This window comes from Cygnus olor, chromosome 15 (genome assembly GCF_009769625.2).
Source record: "Cygnus olor isolate bCygOlo1 chromosome 15, bCygOlo1.pri.v2, whole genome shotgun sequence".
Taxonomy (NCBI): Eukaryota; Metazoa; Chordata; class Aves; order Anseriformes; family Anatidae; genus Cygnus; species Cygnus olor.
Window position 1 is genome coordinate 15183432 of NC_049183.1, and position 14087 is coordinate 15197518.

At 56.3% G+C, this 14087-nt stretch overlaps 1 protein-coding gene across 2 annotated transcripts in view; it reads left to right on the top strand.

Moving 5' to 3' along the window:
• The first annotated feature begins 3143 nt into the window (after positions 1-3143).
• SLC5A10 (solute carrier family 5 member 10) overlaps positions 3144-14087 on the top strand; it is a 36893-nt gene continuing 25949 nt past the window's right edge. For both annotated transcript variants that reach the window (XM_040575122.1, XM_040575120.1), the window contains exons 1-7: positions 3144-3173; positions 3852-3956; positions 4504-4563; positions 4669-4773; positions 9347-9452; positions 10927-11007; positions 13784-13989. In XM_040575122.1, coding sequence (XP_040431056.1) covers positions 3159-3173; positions 3852-3956; positions 4504-4563; positions 4669-4773; positions 9347-9452; positions 10927-11007; positions 13784-13989 — 678 coding nt within the window. In that variant the 5' untranslated portion in view covers positions 3144-3158. The remainder of the gene's footprint in view (positions 3174-3851; positions 3957-4503; positions 4564-4668; positions 4774-9346; positions 9453-10926; positions 11008-13783; positions 13990-14087) is intronic.

Sequence of the window (14087 nt, forward strand, 5' to 3'; positions counted from 1 at the left end):
TCTGTTTTGCTTGTTGCTGTGCTGTAACACCTGCAGACAAGGAGAGGCTGCTTTTCCTTAATACCCTAATACTCATCGTTGCATTTCAACCTGTCTTTCTGCTGAGCAGTCTTGTAAAATGCAAAATGCACACAACCTTTTACCAGCCATCCGGTTTCTGGGGACTGTCACAAAGGCGTTGATAAGATTTGGTGTAATTTGGCGGGTTCAGTACACCTGCAGCGTGCTGCTTTGCTTCAGGCTGTGTGGAAGGCAACTGAACCTGTGGCTGGATGGCAGGGGACAGCAGGGACTTGGGAGAATTTGGGAATTGTTTTTTTTTTATGGAGGGGGACAACGTGTGGAATTGGGAGGGTATCATGCAGGGGGTTTGCGAAGCCTGGTTTTATGGCCTGTGATTTCTGCTTGTGGAAGCGTTTGTTTACCTGAAGGATGGGGCTTCTCTGGGGATGATTTGGGGTTTTGATTAGCAGGGAGAGGTGGTGGCTGCTCCGTAAGGACGGAGGTTCCAGCTGACAAAACCAGCTCATCACAGGTTTTTCAGAGGTTTGTACTCTGGACCAGATTTATTGGATGTGTTTAAAAAACAAACAAAAAAACAGCCATAGTGTGGAGTTTAAATTGTTCAGGGTTCTCCCAGGCTTCCCCGGGCGCCTGCATGGGATGGCCTACCCTGAGCTTCTCGGAGGCTGAACTTCCTGGCTTGTGGTGGATTAGTGAGTGTTTTTGGGGGGTTGGTGTCTGTTGGCACAGCACCTGGCACAGCGGAGGCCTGGGCTGTGACTGGAAATCTTCTCTACATTACTAAAAGATCTGTGGTGCTTGTTGGTACATTCAGCGAGTGAGATGAAGATTTTATTAGAGCAACTGTTCGTCTCTGACCAGATAACGCTATTTTCATTCTTTATTCGGTGAGCTTATTTTTCATCAGAGCATTGTTTTAATTTTTTACGTTCTCTCTCTCTGAAAAGTCAAAATGCAAGGCTGCGCCTGGTTATACTTTAGTTACGGTAGGTTACTGAACAGTTCCGCGGTGTTAGTAGATACACCAGGCTGACACATTAACACTTGTATGCACTTTGAAAGTGTTAATTCAGGCTGAATTCCAGTTGAGCAGTGAGGGAGGACTTTAATCCTTCCTACAAGTGTGCAAACCCGCAGGTGTGTCCATCGGTGATGGTTTCAGAGAGAAATGCCTCGATCCATCTCAGTGGTGTGCACGTTAATTGGTGTGTGTTTTCTTAATGAATCCTTGTGATGCGTACTTGGAGAGTTGATGAGTGAGCCAAGCATCTGATGCAGAAAACAGCCTGAATACTGAATACAAGAAAACTTTAAACTCGAATGTTTCATGCTGCTTGTTTCAAGCTGGCTTCTGGAGACTGGCTTCATCCCTGCGAGCATTTCTGCTGGCTGGCTGGCTGAGGCTCCACAACTCCGGTGCTCGATCATCGATTTAGCACGTCACCCCCCCCACCTTGGGTTAATTTAGCGCAGTAAAATTGTATCGATTAGGATTAAAGAATTTGGAACTATCGTGGTCATAAAACGGGATTGCTGGGCCTTTGGCTTTTCTAGTGGGGTGGTTGGAATGGAGCAAAGCGCGTGACTTCACTCGTGTTTTTATGGACTCTTCCAGTACAGCGTGGTCCTGCAGGGTTACCCAATCTCTGTGTGCTTTTCTCAGAGGCAAAAATGCCGGATCACCAGAAATGCAAGCTATTCTTAGAGGTGTTTCTCTGGGATCCTTCAAGAGAACATGAAAAAAACCTGCTTTTTGTACAGTAATTGACTAGTCAGGAGATAATGCAAATTCTTTCCAGATCGGTAGTATCTGCAAGAAAAACATTGGGGTTTGGTTTACAGCTTGTAAAGGGCAATGTTAAACATTTATGCTAAGGTAATTTGTAAAACTGCAAACAATTTCTATTAAACTAAAAAAAATCATAAAATATATAGCACTTGTCCTAAAGTTGATCTTGTGACTGTACTGAACAAAATGCCTGAACTCAGTCTCGAACTTACTGTTTTTTCAGCTTCCTTTACTAACGAGGCACAGGTTATGCAGTCCCTGTGTGCCTGCTGGAACTTTTGATCAAGTCTTAACCACGAAAAGAGAAACGGCTGCTAAGCCTTTAAATTCCTACAGGTTTCATGAAAATGATTGGCTAGAGGGGTAAGAAGCTGTGATAGTTTCTTGTCCAGCAATGTCTCGATACCAAGCACTTTTGCAAAAGGGCTGCTGAAAGCCCTCAGAAACTGCACCAGAGAAGTGCATTAAATGCCCAAGTAGGTGCAGCCTGCAGCTTCCTTAAGATCAATGCAGAAACAGGAGGAAAAAAAAAAAAGGCAAATTGAGGCCCCTGCACTGAGCGATGGCCTGCAAACGCCTTTGGAAGTGTTGGGAGCGAAGCTCCCAGTGCTGCCTGGATTAATGATAAATTCCCCCAAGCAGCTAACGAGTTACTGATTCAGTGATCACCTGGGGGAGGCCTTTGCCAAGGATGAAGAAGGCAGCAGAGGAGGGATGGAGGGCAATTCCACTGCCGGATCCTTCGCCCCCTCGCAGCAGTTCAGCGTTGCTGATCTTGTTGTCATAGTGGTTTATTTTTCCTTAAACGTTGCAGTGGGAATATGGGTAAGAGCGTTCTTGTTCAGTTTCTGCTTTCTCCTTTAACCATTTGAAGTACGAATGCTCTTAAAATTATTTTTAAGGGCTGGCTTTTCTGCGTGGCATCTTCTGAAAGCCTCTTCTTATTTTCCAGTTGTAGTTTGCATTTGTTGTGTGTTTTGCGTATTGTGCTGCGTTTGCTCATGGCCAAGGCTGGGCCCCACAAAGCCACTGTCTGCTCGGGATGGAGGCAGGTCGGGCGCATCCTCCCCGCTGCCCTCTCAGGGGTGCCTCCTTTGCTGTTCGTGGCTCCAGGTGTTTGGGGTGCAGCTGCCACTTTGTGTAATTACACTTGAGCTGCCGAGTTCCCATTAATTATCCAGTCTCCTGTCTCTTGGCTTCTCGTCTGGCAGACTGGGTTCTTGGTTTCTTGGTGTCTTGTCTGGGTTCGCAGGGGAAGAGCTGCTCTGCTGATCTCTTCTCCTCGCAGTCTTCGTGCAGGGTGAACAGGAACACCGTCAGCGGCTATTTCCTTGCTGGCCGGGACATGGCATGGTGGCCAGTAAGTAGAGACCCCCGTGTCTCGTCCTGGGCACCGCGGATGTCCGACACCGTTCCCCTTCCCACCAAATTCCCCCTTCATCACTCCTTGCTCTGCTGCCTGCCCCCACTTCCCCAGCCCACGCACCTCCTCCTGCTGGGCTTCGTGTCCCTTGCTGAGCAGGATTCGTGTCTCCTGATCTCCGTTTCCCTTTTGATTATACGAGGGGTGCAGGAGCCCACCCGGCTTGTTTTATTCTCCTGGGTCTCCTTGGAGGCCACTCCGAGCCTGGGGAGAGGTTGCTGTGGTCACAAACCTCTCTCCGCCACCCTGCGGACTCTGGTGGCTCCAACGGAGCCGTGGCTGCCTCAACTCCCCCATTTCTTTGTTTCCTGCTGTTATTTCAGCATCACCTTGACAAACTGGTTGCAGGTCTTTCCTGCATTGCTGGCTGGCAGCTTTCACAGGGCCACCTCCGGGCAGGGCACATTGCCACCGCCGCACACGTGGCTGTTCCTCATCCTCACCAAAACGAGCGATTCCACCCCAAACCCAGAAGGGGATGTCGAGGGGAGCCGGGCACAAGGCAGCGTTGGTGGCGGGGACCTCCTTGTGGGTGTGCTGAGGGATTTTCCTGCCTGGTGTGCCCGTGTCCCCGTGGCTGCAGGTACCACCAGCACCTCCTGCTCTCGCCCGCAGATCGGAGCCTCTCTGTTCGCCAGCAGCGAGGGCTCGGGGCTCTTCATCGGGCTGGCCGGGACCGGTGCTGCCGGGGGAATCGCTGTCACCGGCTTCGAGTGGAACGTAAGAAAAGTGTTGTGGTACCAAAAAAAAAAAAAAAAAAAGAGTTTCTTGGGCCTCAAAGCAGCGTGACTGATTTCACAGCAGCTTCACACCGAGACTGAAAGCCTGGGAGGAGTCACACAGGGGATAACGAACACAATGCTGCTAATTTGGCTTCTCTGCATCATGTCCAGTGCATACAGGCTGAATTTGGAGTCAACCCACGTCCTTGCACGCAGGGGGAAGGATGTTTCAGGGCGGAGCTTCCCCCTCCATCCCCTACCTGCCCCCAATGGGGGGGATGGCCGAAAGGGTCACCAATTCGCTGTTGTCCCATGTGCCACTTCCAAAGTCCTTGGGTCCTGCAGCAAAAACATGGCATTTTGGTTGCCTGGTGCTCAGGGAGTTAGCCGGGTGCTTGTGGTCGGGCTCCTGAAGGCAGGGGTCTCCGCTGTGGCCTTATACACCTGTTGTTTGAGGCCATTTGGAGATATAAAGGTGCATTGGAGGGGAGCCGAGGCTGCTTCAGGTGTGGCTCCTGGCTGTGCTGCTGCTTCCTTCCCGACAGGCGACGTACGCCCTGCTGGCGCTGGCCTGGGTCTTCGTTCCCGTCTACATCTCGGCTGGGGTACGTGGGGCTGCGGTGCCACCGCCGTTCCCCCAAAACCCTGTGCTGGTGACGCTGCCCTGCGCTCGCCTTGCTGGGGCAGCCAGCGCTCCTTTCCCTCCACAGATCGTCACGATGCCCGAGTACCTCCAGCGGAGGTTTGGAGGCGAGAGGATCCGCATGTACCTCTCGGGCCTGTCGCTCCTGCTCTCCATCTTCACCAAGATCTCTGTAAGTAGCCCCCGCTTGGCCCTGTGATGAATTTCCTCCCAGCAAAAAGTTTGGGTTTTGGAGCTGCTGCAGGAGGGGGGTGGTGGAAGGTGCTGGCTGCAGCTCCCTGCGTCTGTGTCGGTGGCTCCAGCGGCCGTACTCATGTCGGGGGTCCCCGATGGATCCATGGCTGGCTGTCAGGATCCCCAAAACTCGGGCTTTCAGGCAGCAAGGAACCCTGTTGCACCTACCAGATGGCCTAACCATGTGTGGAAAGTACCTGACTCCCAGGGCCTGTTCCCCAGGGGTATTTTCACCCCATTTTGGCCTCATTCACAGTTCCCCGTGTGTGCAGCCCCAGCTCCTCTCCTCCCCCTGCTGCCCCCTTGGTAAGCAGGGGAAAAGTTTACCCCAGGAAAGGCCAAAGCACCAATGGCACCAGGCTTGCAGCAAGCAGGGCAGAGCAGGGCACAGAGAACCCTGGGGCTGCAGGCACTCCGAGATCAAACAGCTCAGAAATGATCCCGAACCCGAGGAGAAAACTGCTGGAAGGAGCAACCCTGCATGGCCTGGAGCGGGCGAATCCAACCCTGGGGTGTCTGCAGGGGGACGGCTGTAAAAGGTATTTTTTGCATGGGGTGGCTGCAAAAACAAACGAACAACAACAAAAAAAGCCACCGTGCTTTTTGCATGGGGACGGTCGCAGAAAAAAAAAGTGCTTTTTGCATAGGTGTGGTTGCAAATTAAAAAAAAAAAAAAAAAACCACATTGCTTTTGCATGGGGCTGGCTGCAGGAAGGAGGGCCGGGTGGGAGCGTGGCTCCCCACGCAGCGGCGCTCCCTGCCCGCAGCTCAGGGCTGCGCACCGCTGTGCTGACATCTGCCTTCATTTAATGCAACTTGTGTGCACCTTGCATTTAACGCGAGTGGCTGCACCCGCCGTGGACAGACAGCGGAGCTGGTGGCACTACGTGGCCTGATGTCCCTGGCTTCAGGAGACCCGTGTGTCCCTCCCGAGAGCTGGGCACGGCACCGTGTGCTGTGCTGTGCTTAAAAGGCAGGTCGGTCGTGATTTTAAAAGGCAGGTTGCAGGGCTGGGAGCAGCCCTTGCCCTGTTCCTGCTGATGCAGGGCTTTGAGCATGGCCACAACCTGCAGAAGCGGTGCTGGTGACTCTGTCGGTGCAGCTGCCACCTGTATTTCCCCCAAAAAATCTGGAGCTGGAGCTGCCCAGGTTTGGCTGCTGCTCCCCACGTGTGATGGGTGGCAGCTCCCGGAGCATCAGCCCAGTTCACAGGTTTGGGCAATGACACGTTGATTATTCCCTGGTTGTCCTAATGCCCAGGAACGTGCTGTCACTTATTCCTCCCATGTGCTGCCTGGGAGAGGTCCGGTCCCTGCTCCTAGGGGCACAGGGAGGAGCTGAAGGGAGATGCTGCAGCACCTGCGTAAGGCTTGCTGGGCACTGGGAGCCAAGCGAATCCCTGCTGGTGTCTACACGGAGAGGTTGGAAGCTGGGGTGGGATTTCTGCTGAGGTTGTTTGCTCTTGCTGATCTGAATTTAAAGAAGGAAATCTAATTTGAGGGCTGCTCATCTTCGAGTCTCTCCAGGTGACCACAGCCGACCCCTCTTGCCCAAGCAGTGTGCTACCACCAGCTCGTCCCATATGGGTACCAGGAGGGACGGGCATCCTACAGGTTCCTTCGTAGCCAGGAGACTGGTGGAGATCTCTGTGGAGTGGCCCCTTCCCTAACACCAGGAGAACCTGCAGATGAACCCTGTGTGGTGCCTGTGCTGCTGGCAACCTTTGCATCCCTCCCAGCCTTTGTGCACGGAGCCAGGCTGGTGCTGCCGAGCGGCTCTGCCCCTGCCTTTTCTCAGCCTTTGCTGAGCTTTCTTTGGGCTGTTGGGTTTTCTGTCACCTCTGAGTCACGCAGGATCCAACAGAAGAGGAATCGGCCTTGTACGGGGATTACCGCGGCTTCCAGCTCCACTCAGGGTGAATCTACAAAAACACGGGGCGCTCTGGCAGTGCGTGGGGCGTTGGCACTGTGCGTGGCCAAACCAGCCCCAAACCGACCCCGTGTCCTCTCCCCGGGGAGCATAGGAGGAAGGTGCGAGACTCAGGGCAATGGGTCAGCGTGGCCACCTGGCTGGGGCTTCCTCTGGTCCCCTCTGGAGCCACCTCGAAGCCCAGGGCGAGCCGGGCTTTTCCTTTCCTTGCCGTTGCTGGATTTACTCACGGATCTCCTCTCCCCCTTCTTCTGAGCATCGCTGCTGCTCCGGTGGCTCTTCCATGGGCAGGGGACGCGTCCATCTCTCCTCTGTGGGCATTTTACATTTGCCGGTCCCCAGCCCTCAACATTTCATGGCAGGGCAGCCCAAAACCCTGCTGAGAGATCACATCCCCCCTAGCTAGAAACACGTGAAGATTTGCACGAGTGTCCTAGCTCTGGCAGAGAGCCCCTGGAGACTCTTCTGGAGCCTGGGCAACTCGTTCTGCTCGCGTTTTGGCTTTGCCAGCTGTTAAAGCCAAGCTGCCTCTGCAGCCAGCGTTCCTTGGGAAGGCATCGATGGCGTTGGGTAAGAACGAGTTCCCAAGTGAGGTCAGCGGTGGAGGCAGGGATCTCGCTGGATTACGAGGCCTGACTTCAAAGGCTTCTGCTCCCCTTTTGCAGTTGAAAGGACTTGTTTTATGAATAGGTCATGCCTGGATTTAATTAGCTTGTTTTTGTATTCGGGGTGTCTCATTAACAACTCAGTCACATGCGCTTTTATTTTTCTCCCACCGTAGCAGAATTACGAGGAAGGGAGGTGGAGATACCTCCTGCTTCCTCATAGCGAAGGATTAGACTCATTTGCAGACGACTGCAAAAATGCTTAAGCATTGAGAAAGCCAGGAGAAGGGGTTATGAAATGCCTTCTCCCGGGCTGAGGCTTTGGGCTCTGGGAAAGGGCAGCAGGAGGAGCGGGCAGGCAGGGGATGGCGAGCTGCCTTGGCGAGCTCCACGAGACATGGGGAGGGTGCTGGCCTGGCACTGCGCTGGGGAGGCTCAAAAAGCTTTGGGTTCCCTCTTGTTGTTGCGTTGGGGGGATGGCTGAGGGCATTCCCCTGGGGTTTTTCGGCCTCATAGCTGCAGTGCGGCGCTGACTTGCCTTGGATGTTCTCTTGTAGGGCTGCTCGGTGGTGCCGTGGGGTCAGGCTGTGCTTGGGTCGTGTTTGTGGTGGCAAGGCAGCTATCGACGGGGAGCTGCTGAGTTGGTTGCTGCTGAGCTGGTTCCTCTCCGGCAGGACCTTATGGGGTGAATTGCCTCTTGGTGCCGGTGAGGGCTCCCCTGAAGATGTGGCCAAGGTTGAGTGCAGGGCACGTCGCATCTCCCTTGGGAAGCCATGGTGCAAAGGCTGTGCTGGTGTCAGGAACAGTCTCTGAACTGGGATCCTCAGGCTCATGGTGCAAGTGCTTTTCTGGTTGGCTTCATTTGGGATTTATTCAACATTAAGCCTGCCCGTGTGGGCTCACCCGCTAGGGAAAAGGCTCTCGTACCACGCTGACGTGTGCTACCCACTGGCCTCCGTGGCACTGAGCGTGTCCCTGTGCCCTGCTTTGGGAGCATCTGGGAGAGGGCAGAGCTGGGGCAGGAGCTGCCGTGTGGGATGCACCACCAGGCCTGCACAGCACTCATCCTGCACGACTGCTCCCGCATGATGGGGCAGGAAAGCCTTGCTGCTCGGGGTGGTTTTTGGGACGTACGTGAAGACAGACGTCAGATCAGGGCTGAAGTGCTGGCTGCGGAAAGCAGGCACAGCTCCGGGCGAGGGCGTGGAGCTGCTGCAGCGTGCATTTAGCTCATCCTGCCTCTTCCTGCCCCGTTTCCTCCTCCAAATGAGTTTTCTGTGACAATATCCCAGCCCAGTCCTGGGGACCGCTGGGTCTTGGCCGTGGATTGAGGCGTGGTGGTGGCTCGGGGTCCTCCTGTCCCATGGCAGTGCCAGGGGACGTGATGTGGGCACAGGAGGTGCTGTGGTGGTTTCTTGGGCAGCAGCAGTTTGTCCTTCCTTGGCCAAGCAGAAACCCAGAGCCTCTTCCAGGGGCTTTGCAAGGGGAGCTGCAAAGGGGAGGGGCAAGCATAGGGGCACCTCCCTCATGGCAGCACCTGTCGATGTGTTGGAGGATGCATTTGCACTGGTCTGTGCTGGGGTGCAGGACCCCTGGGCTCAGGTCCTGCCTGGTGCTGCTCGTTTGGGACCAAAATCAACTTCTGCCATCGCCTGTGCCTCATTTTCCCCAGCTGCAAAACCAGGAGGAGAGGTTTGCCCAGAGGTGCTCAGCAAAGAGATGGTTTGGGGTCAGGGCAAGGCTCGGGCAGTCCTGGGGTTCTTGCTCTCCATGCTGGGGCTGCCCACGTGTGCTCCCAAGGGATGCAGCAGCACCGATGCCCTGAGATGTTGCTGGTCCTTGTGTCCCTCTGCGCCCAACTGGGCCCAGTTGCAGACCACCACTGGGGCCACCTCCTGGTGCCCTCAGGAGGGAGGTGGCCGTGCGTGGCCACGAGGATGATGCCTGTTACAGCTGATGCTCCCTGTCCCCGCGCAGACCGACCTGTACTCTGGGGCCCTGTTCGTGCACGTCTGCCTGGGCTGGAACCTCTACCTCTCCACCGTCCTGATGCTGCTGGTCACGGGGCTCTACACCATCGCAGGTAGGCTGCTCGGCCTCTGCTGCCCTCGGTCCGCCGTCTTTGGTTTTATTCTTATTTTTTGTGTTGTTTTTTGGGGATTTATATGGCTTTAAGCTCAGACCATGGGGTTCCCATTCCCAGTCTTACCCAGCTGGTGTTTGTCCATCCCTCCTGAGTGTCAGCTTGGGCAGTGACTCAACACGGGAGCTCTCCTTTGTCATCACAGCTTTTCTTTTGCAATAACTCACTCCTCTTCCGTCTCATAGCTAAGTGCTTTCTTGTGTGTGCACCTATTTGTAATCAGTGCCTCTCCTATTACAGGGCCATTACTGCAGCACCTAAGATCTACGAGCCCTTTACCTAACTCACTTCCTTCCCACTTGCCCTGCCTGCAGTGCAACTTGCTGCCGTTCCCCTGCCAAGTTGCCCAAAATGCTTCCTGCCTCCCCGTGGGGATCAGGATTATTTGGTACCTCTCCTCTGTGATCTAGGGTGATGACAGCTTGGAGATGGAGAAGGATACTGTGAATTTTCCTGGCTTGCAGTCCCACTCCTGGGCTGCGGGACCGTTTATCCTCGCCAGGAGATTATTTCATTCTTTATTTCAGCCGGGACGTTCCCTCCCCTGGTAACTCCAGAGGAGACGCCTGGCGATAAATTCTCCCTCGCTATCTCGTCCCAGCCATCAAAATGGGAAACAGCGTAATAATTATATCCGAAACACGGTGCATTTTGCAAGACCTTGGTTTTAAGCAAATCCCACGTCGGCTTTTTCCTGCCCACGAGGCTCGTTGTGCAGCACGGCGCTTCGGTGTGAGCCCAGGCAGAGGGTGTGCTCGCTGCGTCACCCTGGTCCCGAGCACATCCCCGAGGATCCCAGGCACGGCTGGGCAGGGCGCAGCCCTGAGCTGCCTGGATGTGAATGAATCAGGGACTTGGGTTGAAACAGGTTCAGTTTCTGACCCATTTTCTGCGGGCCCGCTACTTCTTGGTGTGTTTGTTTGCCTGGTGATCGCTTGCTTTCTGGCTGGGTGAATGAGCCCTGGGTTTGCAGTGGGAACTGATGGGGGGGCCTGGGATGGGAAAGGAGAAATACTGTGGGCTGGGTGGGGAAGGGGACCCTACTAAACGTCACGTGCTGGAAAAGTTAAAAATAATTGGGGGAAAGAGCCGAGGGGCATGCCAAGTGTGCAGTGTTATGGAGAGGTGGGATGGGCAATGGATGGGTGTCCTGAGCGTGCTCTGCTGCTGGAGCACCCAAAGGGCCAGGGGCTGGGGCTCTCCTGTGTCCTCCCAGCTGCGTGGGGACATGGGGACGTGTCCCCTGGCTGCCCTCCCCGGCTCCCCAGGGGCCGCAGCCCCAATGCTGTGGTGCTGGAGGGGCCAAGCCAGAACCAGGCGCATGCGTCCCTGCGAGCGCGGGTGCCTTTACTGGGGCTGCATGGCTGAGCCGAGCCCGAGGGGTGCTCACAGAGCTGTGCCTTGCTCCCTGCAGGGGGGCTGGCGGCCGTCATCTACACCGACACGCTGCAGACGCTCATCATGGTCCTTGGAGCCATCGTGCTGGCTGTGAGAGGTAAGAGCTGGATGGGTTAGGTCCTAGCTCCCAGGGTCGGTATTTGAAGAGGACGATCCCCAGAGGTGCTCCTGAGATGGTTCTGACCCAGAGGAGTCTGTCCGGGCTGTGAAGTGCCACCGTGGTGGGGACAGCAGCAGGGCACTGCCACCAGCACGGCACCACTGCTGGCCTGGCCAAGGCACAGCTCGCTGCTGGCAGGGCCCTGTTCACATACAAAAACCGAGTGAAAGGACAGTTATTTGGAGGCTTCTGCTTTATCAAAGGGAGGAAAGCGAGGGAAGATTCTCCCCTTCCCAGAGAAGCACCGATAACAACAACCATCCCAGCAGGAGCGGGGGCCCGTGCCAGGCAGTGGAGCTGCCCAAACAGCTCAGCACCGCGGCCGCAGCCCTCGTCAGATGAGGTGCTTGGATGTTGCTGATCGTTGTCTGAAGCACTAATTGCCCGGGAGGTTCTCCGAGGCTTTTGTCTTGTGCTCTTGGCTGGCTGCGAGGCGGCAGAGTGGGAGGAGGAGGGCAGGCAGGCATGGCCTGGAAAATGCCCCGCGGCAGCCGCATGGCTGAGCTGTTTCTAGATGCGCCAACCTGCTCGGCACAGCGAGGTGTGTGCGCAGAGGTAATGGTGTTTGGGAGAGTCACTGATCCGGGGGATCAAACAGACAGGCTGCTGGCCACGCAGCTCCTTCCTTGGTGTCGGGAGAGCCCAGGGCCTGGAGGCTTGCGTGCCTCGAAGGTGGTCGGTCTGCTCCAGCAGGGATGCCAATAAAGGATGCTCTCCGTGATTTTGCCCTGTTTGAATCTTTAGATCATGACAACTATGTCAGTGCTGCTGCTGCTCACCTGCTAGCCTGTGACCGCTCCGGGTTGCTGCTGCCCGGGCTCACATTTCCCCAGGGAGGGCAGCAGGGGTGTGCGGGTGCTCTGCTTGGCAGACAGCGAGCGGGCATAGACAGAGGGGGTCACAGACCACTGAGGGCCTTGGGGACAGATGTGGCTGTCCTGGTGGTGGCTCTGCTCAGCTCCAGCACCATCCCGCAGCCCTCACCGTGTCCGCTTGGCGCTGACCACAGGGACCCTGCTCCTGGTGGAGCACACGGGCTGGATCCCTGCGTCTGCAGGCTGCCTTCTCGCTGCCCTGGCTTCCTCGCCCTGCTCCTTCCGTGTGAGCAGGCGTAGGTGTTGCGACTTGCCTCCTGACACCTTTGGAAAGGGAGCAGGTCCGCACCCCCGGGCGCGAATCTCTGCTTTCAGCACTCAGCCTCTGCCTCTGGAGAGCCTTTGTTGGTGCCCAACGCCCATGCAAAGCCTGGGAGTAGCCGGTGCCTGGATAAACCACGCGCTGGAGAGGCGCCAGGTCTGCTTGCACAAGAGCAGAAGCGGTTTGCAAACGCTCCCTCCCCGTGCGATACCGGGGGCGTGGCTTGCAAAGGGGGCTGCAGGGTGATGCCCCTTTACAAACACCCCAAAAGTCTCAGATCAGGGGGACGGGGTCAGGGCTGTGGGTTGGTGCTGGAAACAACAGTTCTGCAGGGGGTGCGCTGCCCTTGGACAGGGGCATGGGGAGGGAATATTGGAAATGGGCATTTGCTGGGCACTGCCCATGGCTGGGAGGGATGCGGGGATGCTGGACCACCAAGAGATGCTCTGGGTCTTGCTGTGAGCCCGACCTGTGTCCCTGAGTGGTAAAGCAAAGGAATTCCTCCTCCCAGCACCCAAACCCAGTCTGAGCACAGAGCCTCGTTTTGCATGAGCAGCCCCTGGTCGTTGCTGGGACCTTCTGCAGCCCTTGGTGAAGCCCCTTCCTCACCCCCCAGCCTGGCTCTTAACCAGACAGAGCTGTACGATACCCCCTCTGTGAGCCCCACGGGGTCCTGGGGTCCCCCCTCCTCTTCCAAGCATGAGCAGCCACTGTGGGTGCAGGGTGCCAGCGCGCCCACCCGCTCACCCCCTCCAGGGCGCTGCGTGGGTGGCGGGGGGAGCAGGGCGGGTGCCTCCCAGCCCTCCCACCCCCCAAAAGTGATGCTGCTGGCTGTCAAATCCTGCTGCTGGCAGCGGCGGGGCACAAGCAGGGCTCAGCCCGTGCCCCCCAGAGCGGGGAGGTGGTGGGGGGGGGAGCACGGAGAGCCCGGGGTGGGAGGAGAGCCAAGGCAGCTGCGCAGGGCTCGGGGGCGCGCTTGCTAGGGCTTGCTCCTGGCACGTAATCCTGAGCAGTGCTCAGGCTAAGGATCCCGTTTCCTAGGAAGAACGCAGTGAAGAGGGACTTTTCTGTTCTGTCGGACTTTAAGCTGGAGGCCTAAGGATGGAGGGGGGAGCTGGGGAGTGCTCAGAGGGGAAGAAAGTGCTTGGCCAGATGCTTGTGCCAAGGCACCTTGAGCCGCAGCGAGTCAAATCAAAGGCTAGCTAATTTTCAATTTTAATAGTTCTAGGTGAGTTTCCTGTACTTTGGGACTGGGGTGCTTTAATAACAGGTTGCTTTTACAGTACGAAGTCAAAAGAGGTGGGTCCCTTGAGGAGCCTTTGTCCCGGGATGTGGGTCACCCTCACGAGGGAGGGCAGAGACCGCAGCGGGACCTGCTGTGCAAAATGGTAGTAGAAGAGTCTCTTAAATAACTAGAATAAAGTACAATTGCGATCGAGCCTTCCCTCTGTGGGAAGGGGGCCAGGAGGGGCAGCAGTTCTCAATAACAAGTCCTCGAGCGTGTTTTGTCAGCTCATCTCGGAGGCAGCCGTGTTTTGACGGGCTCTAACCAGCCTCCCCCGACGATGCCTTCCAGCTTTTAATGAGATCGGAGGCTACCCCAACCTGGAAGAGGCCTACTTAAAAGCCGTGCCATCCAAGATTGTTCCCAACACGACCTGCCACCTGCCCAGAGCGGATGCCATGCACCTCTTCCGAGACCCAGTCTCTGGAGATCTGCCTTGGACTGGGATGACGTTCGGGCTGTCTATCATGGCCGCGTGGTACTGGTGCACCGACCAGGTAAATGTAAACGCTATTCCCCTGCCCCGAGCCGCAGCGCGTGGCCTGGGGTCCAGGCACGCTCGCCCGCTCTCGCCCTGGAAGTCCACCTGCGGCAG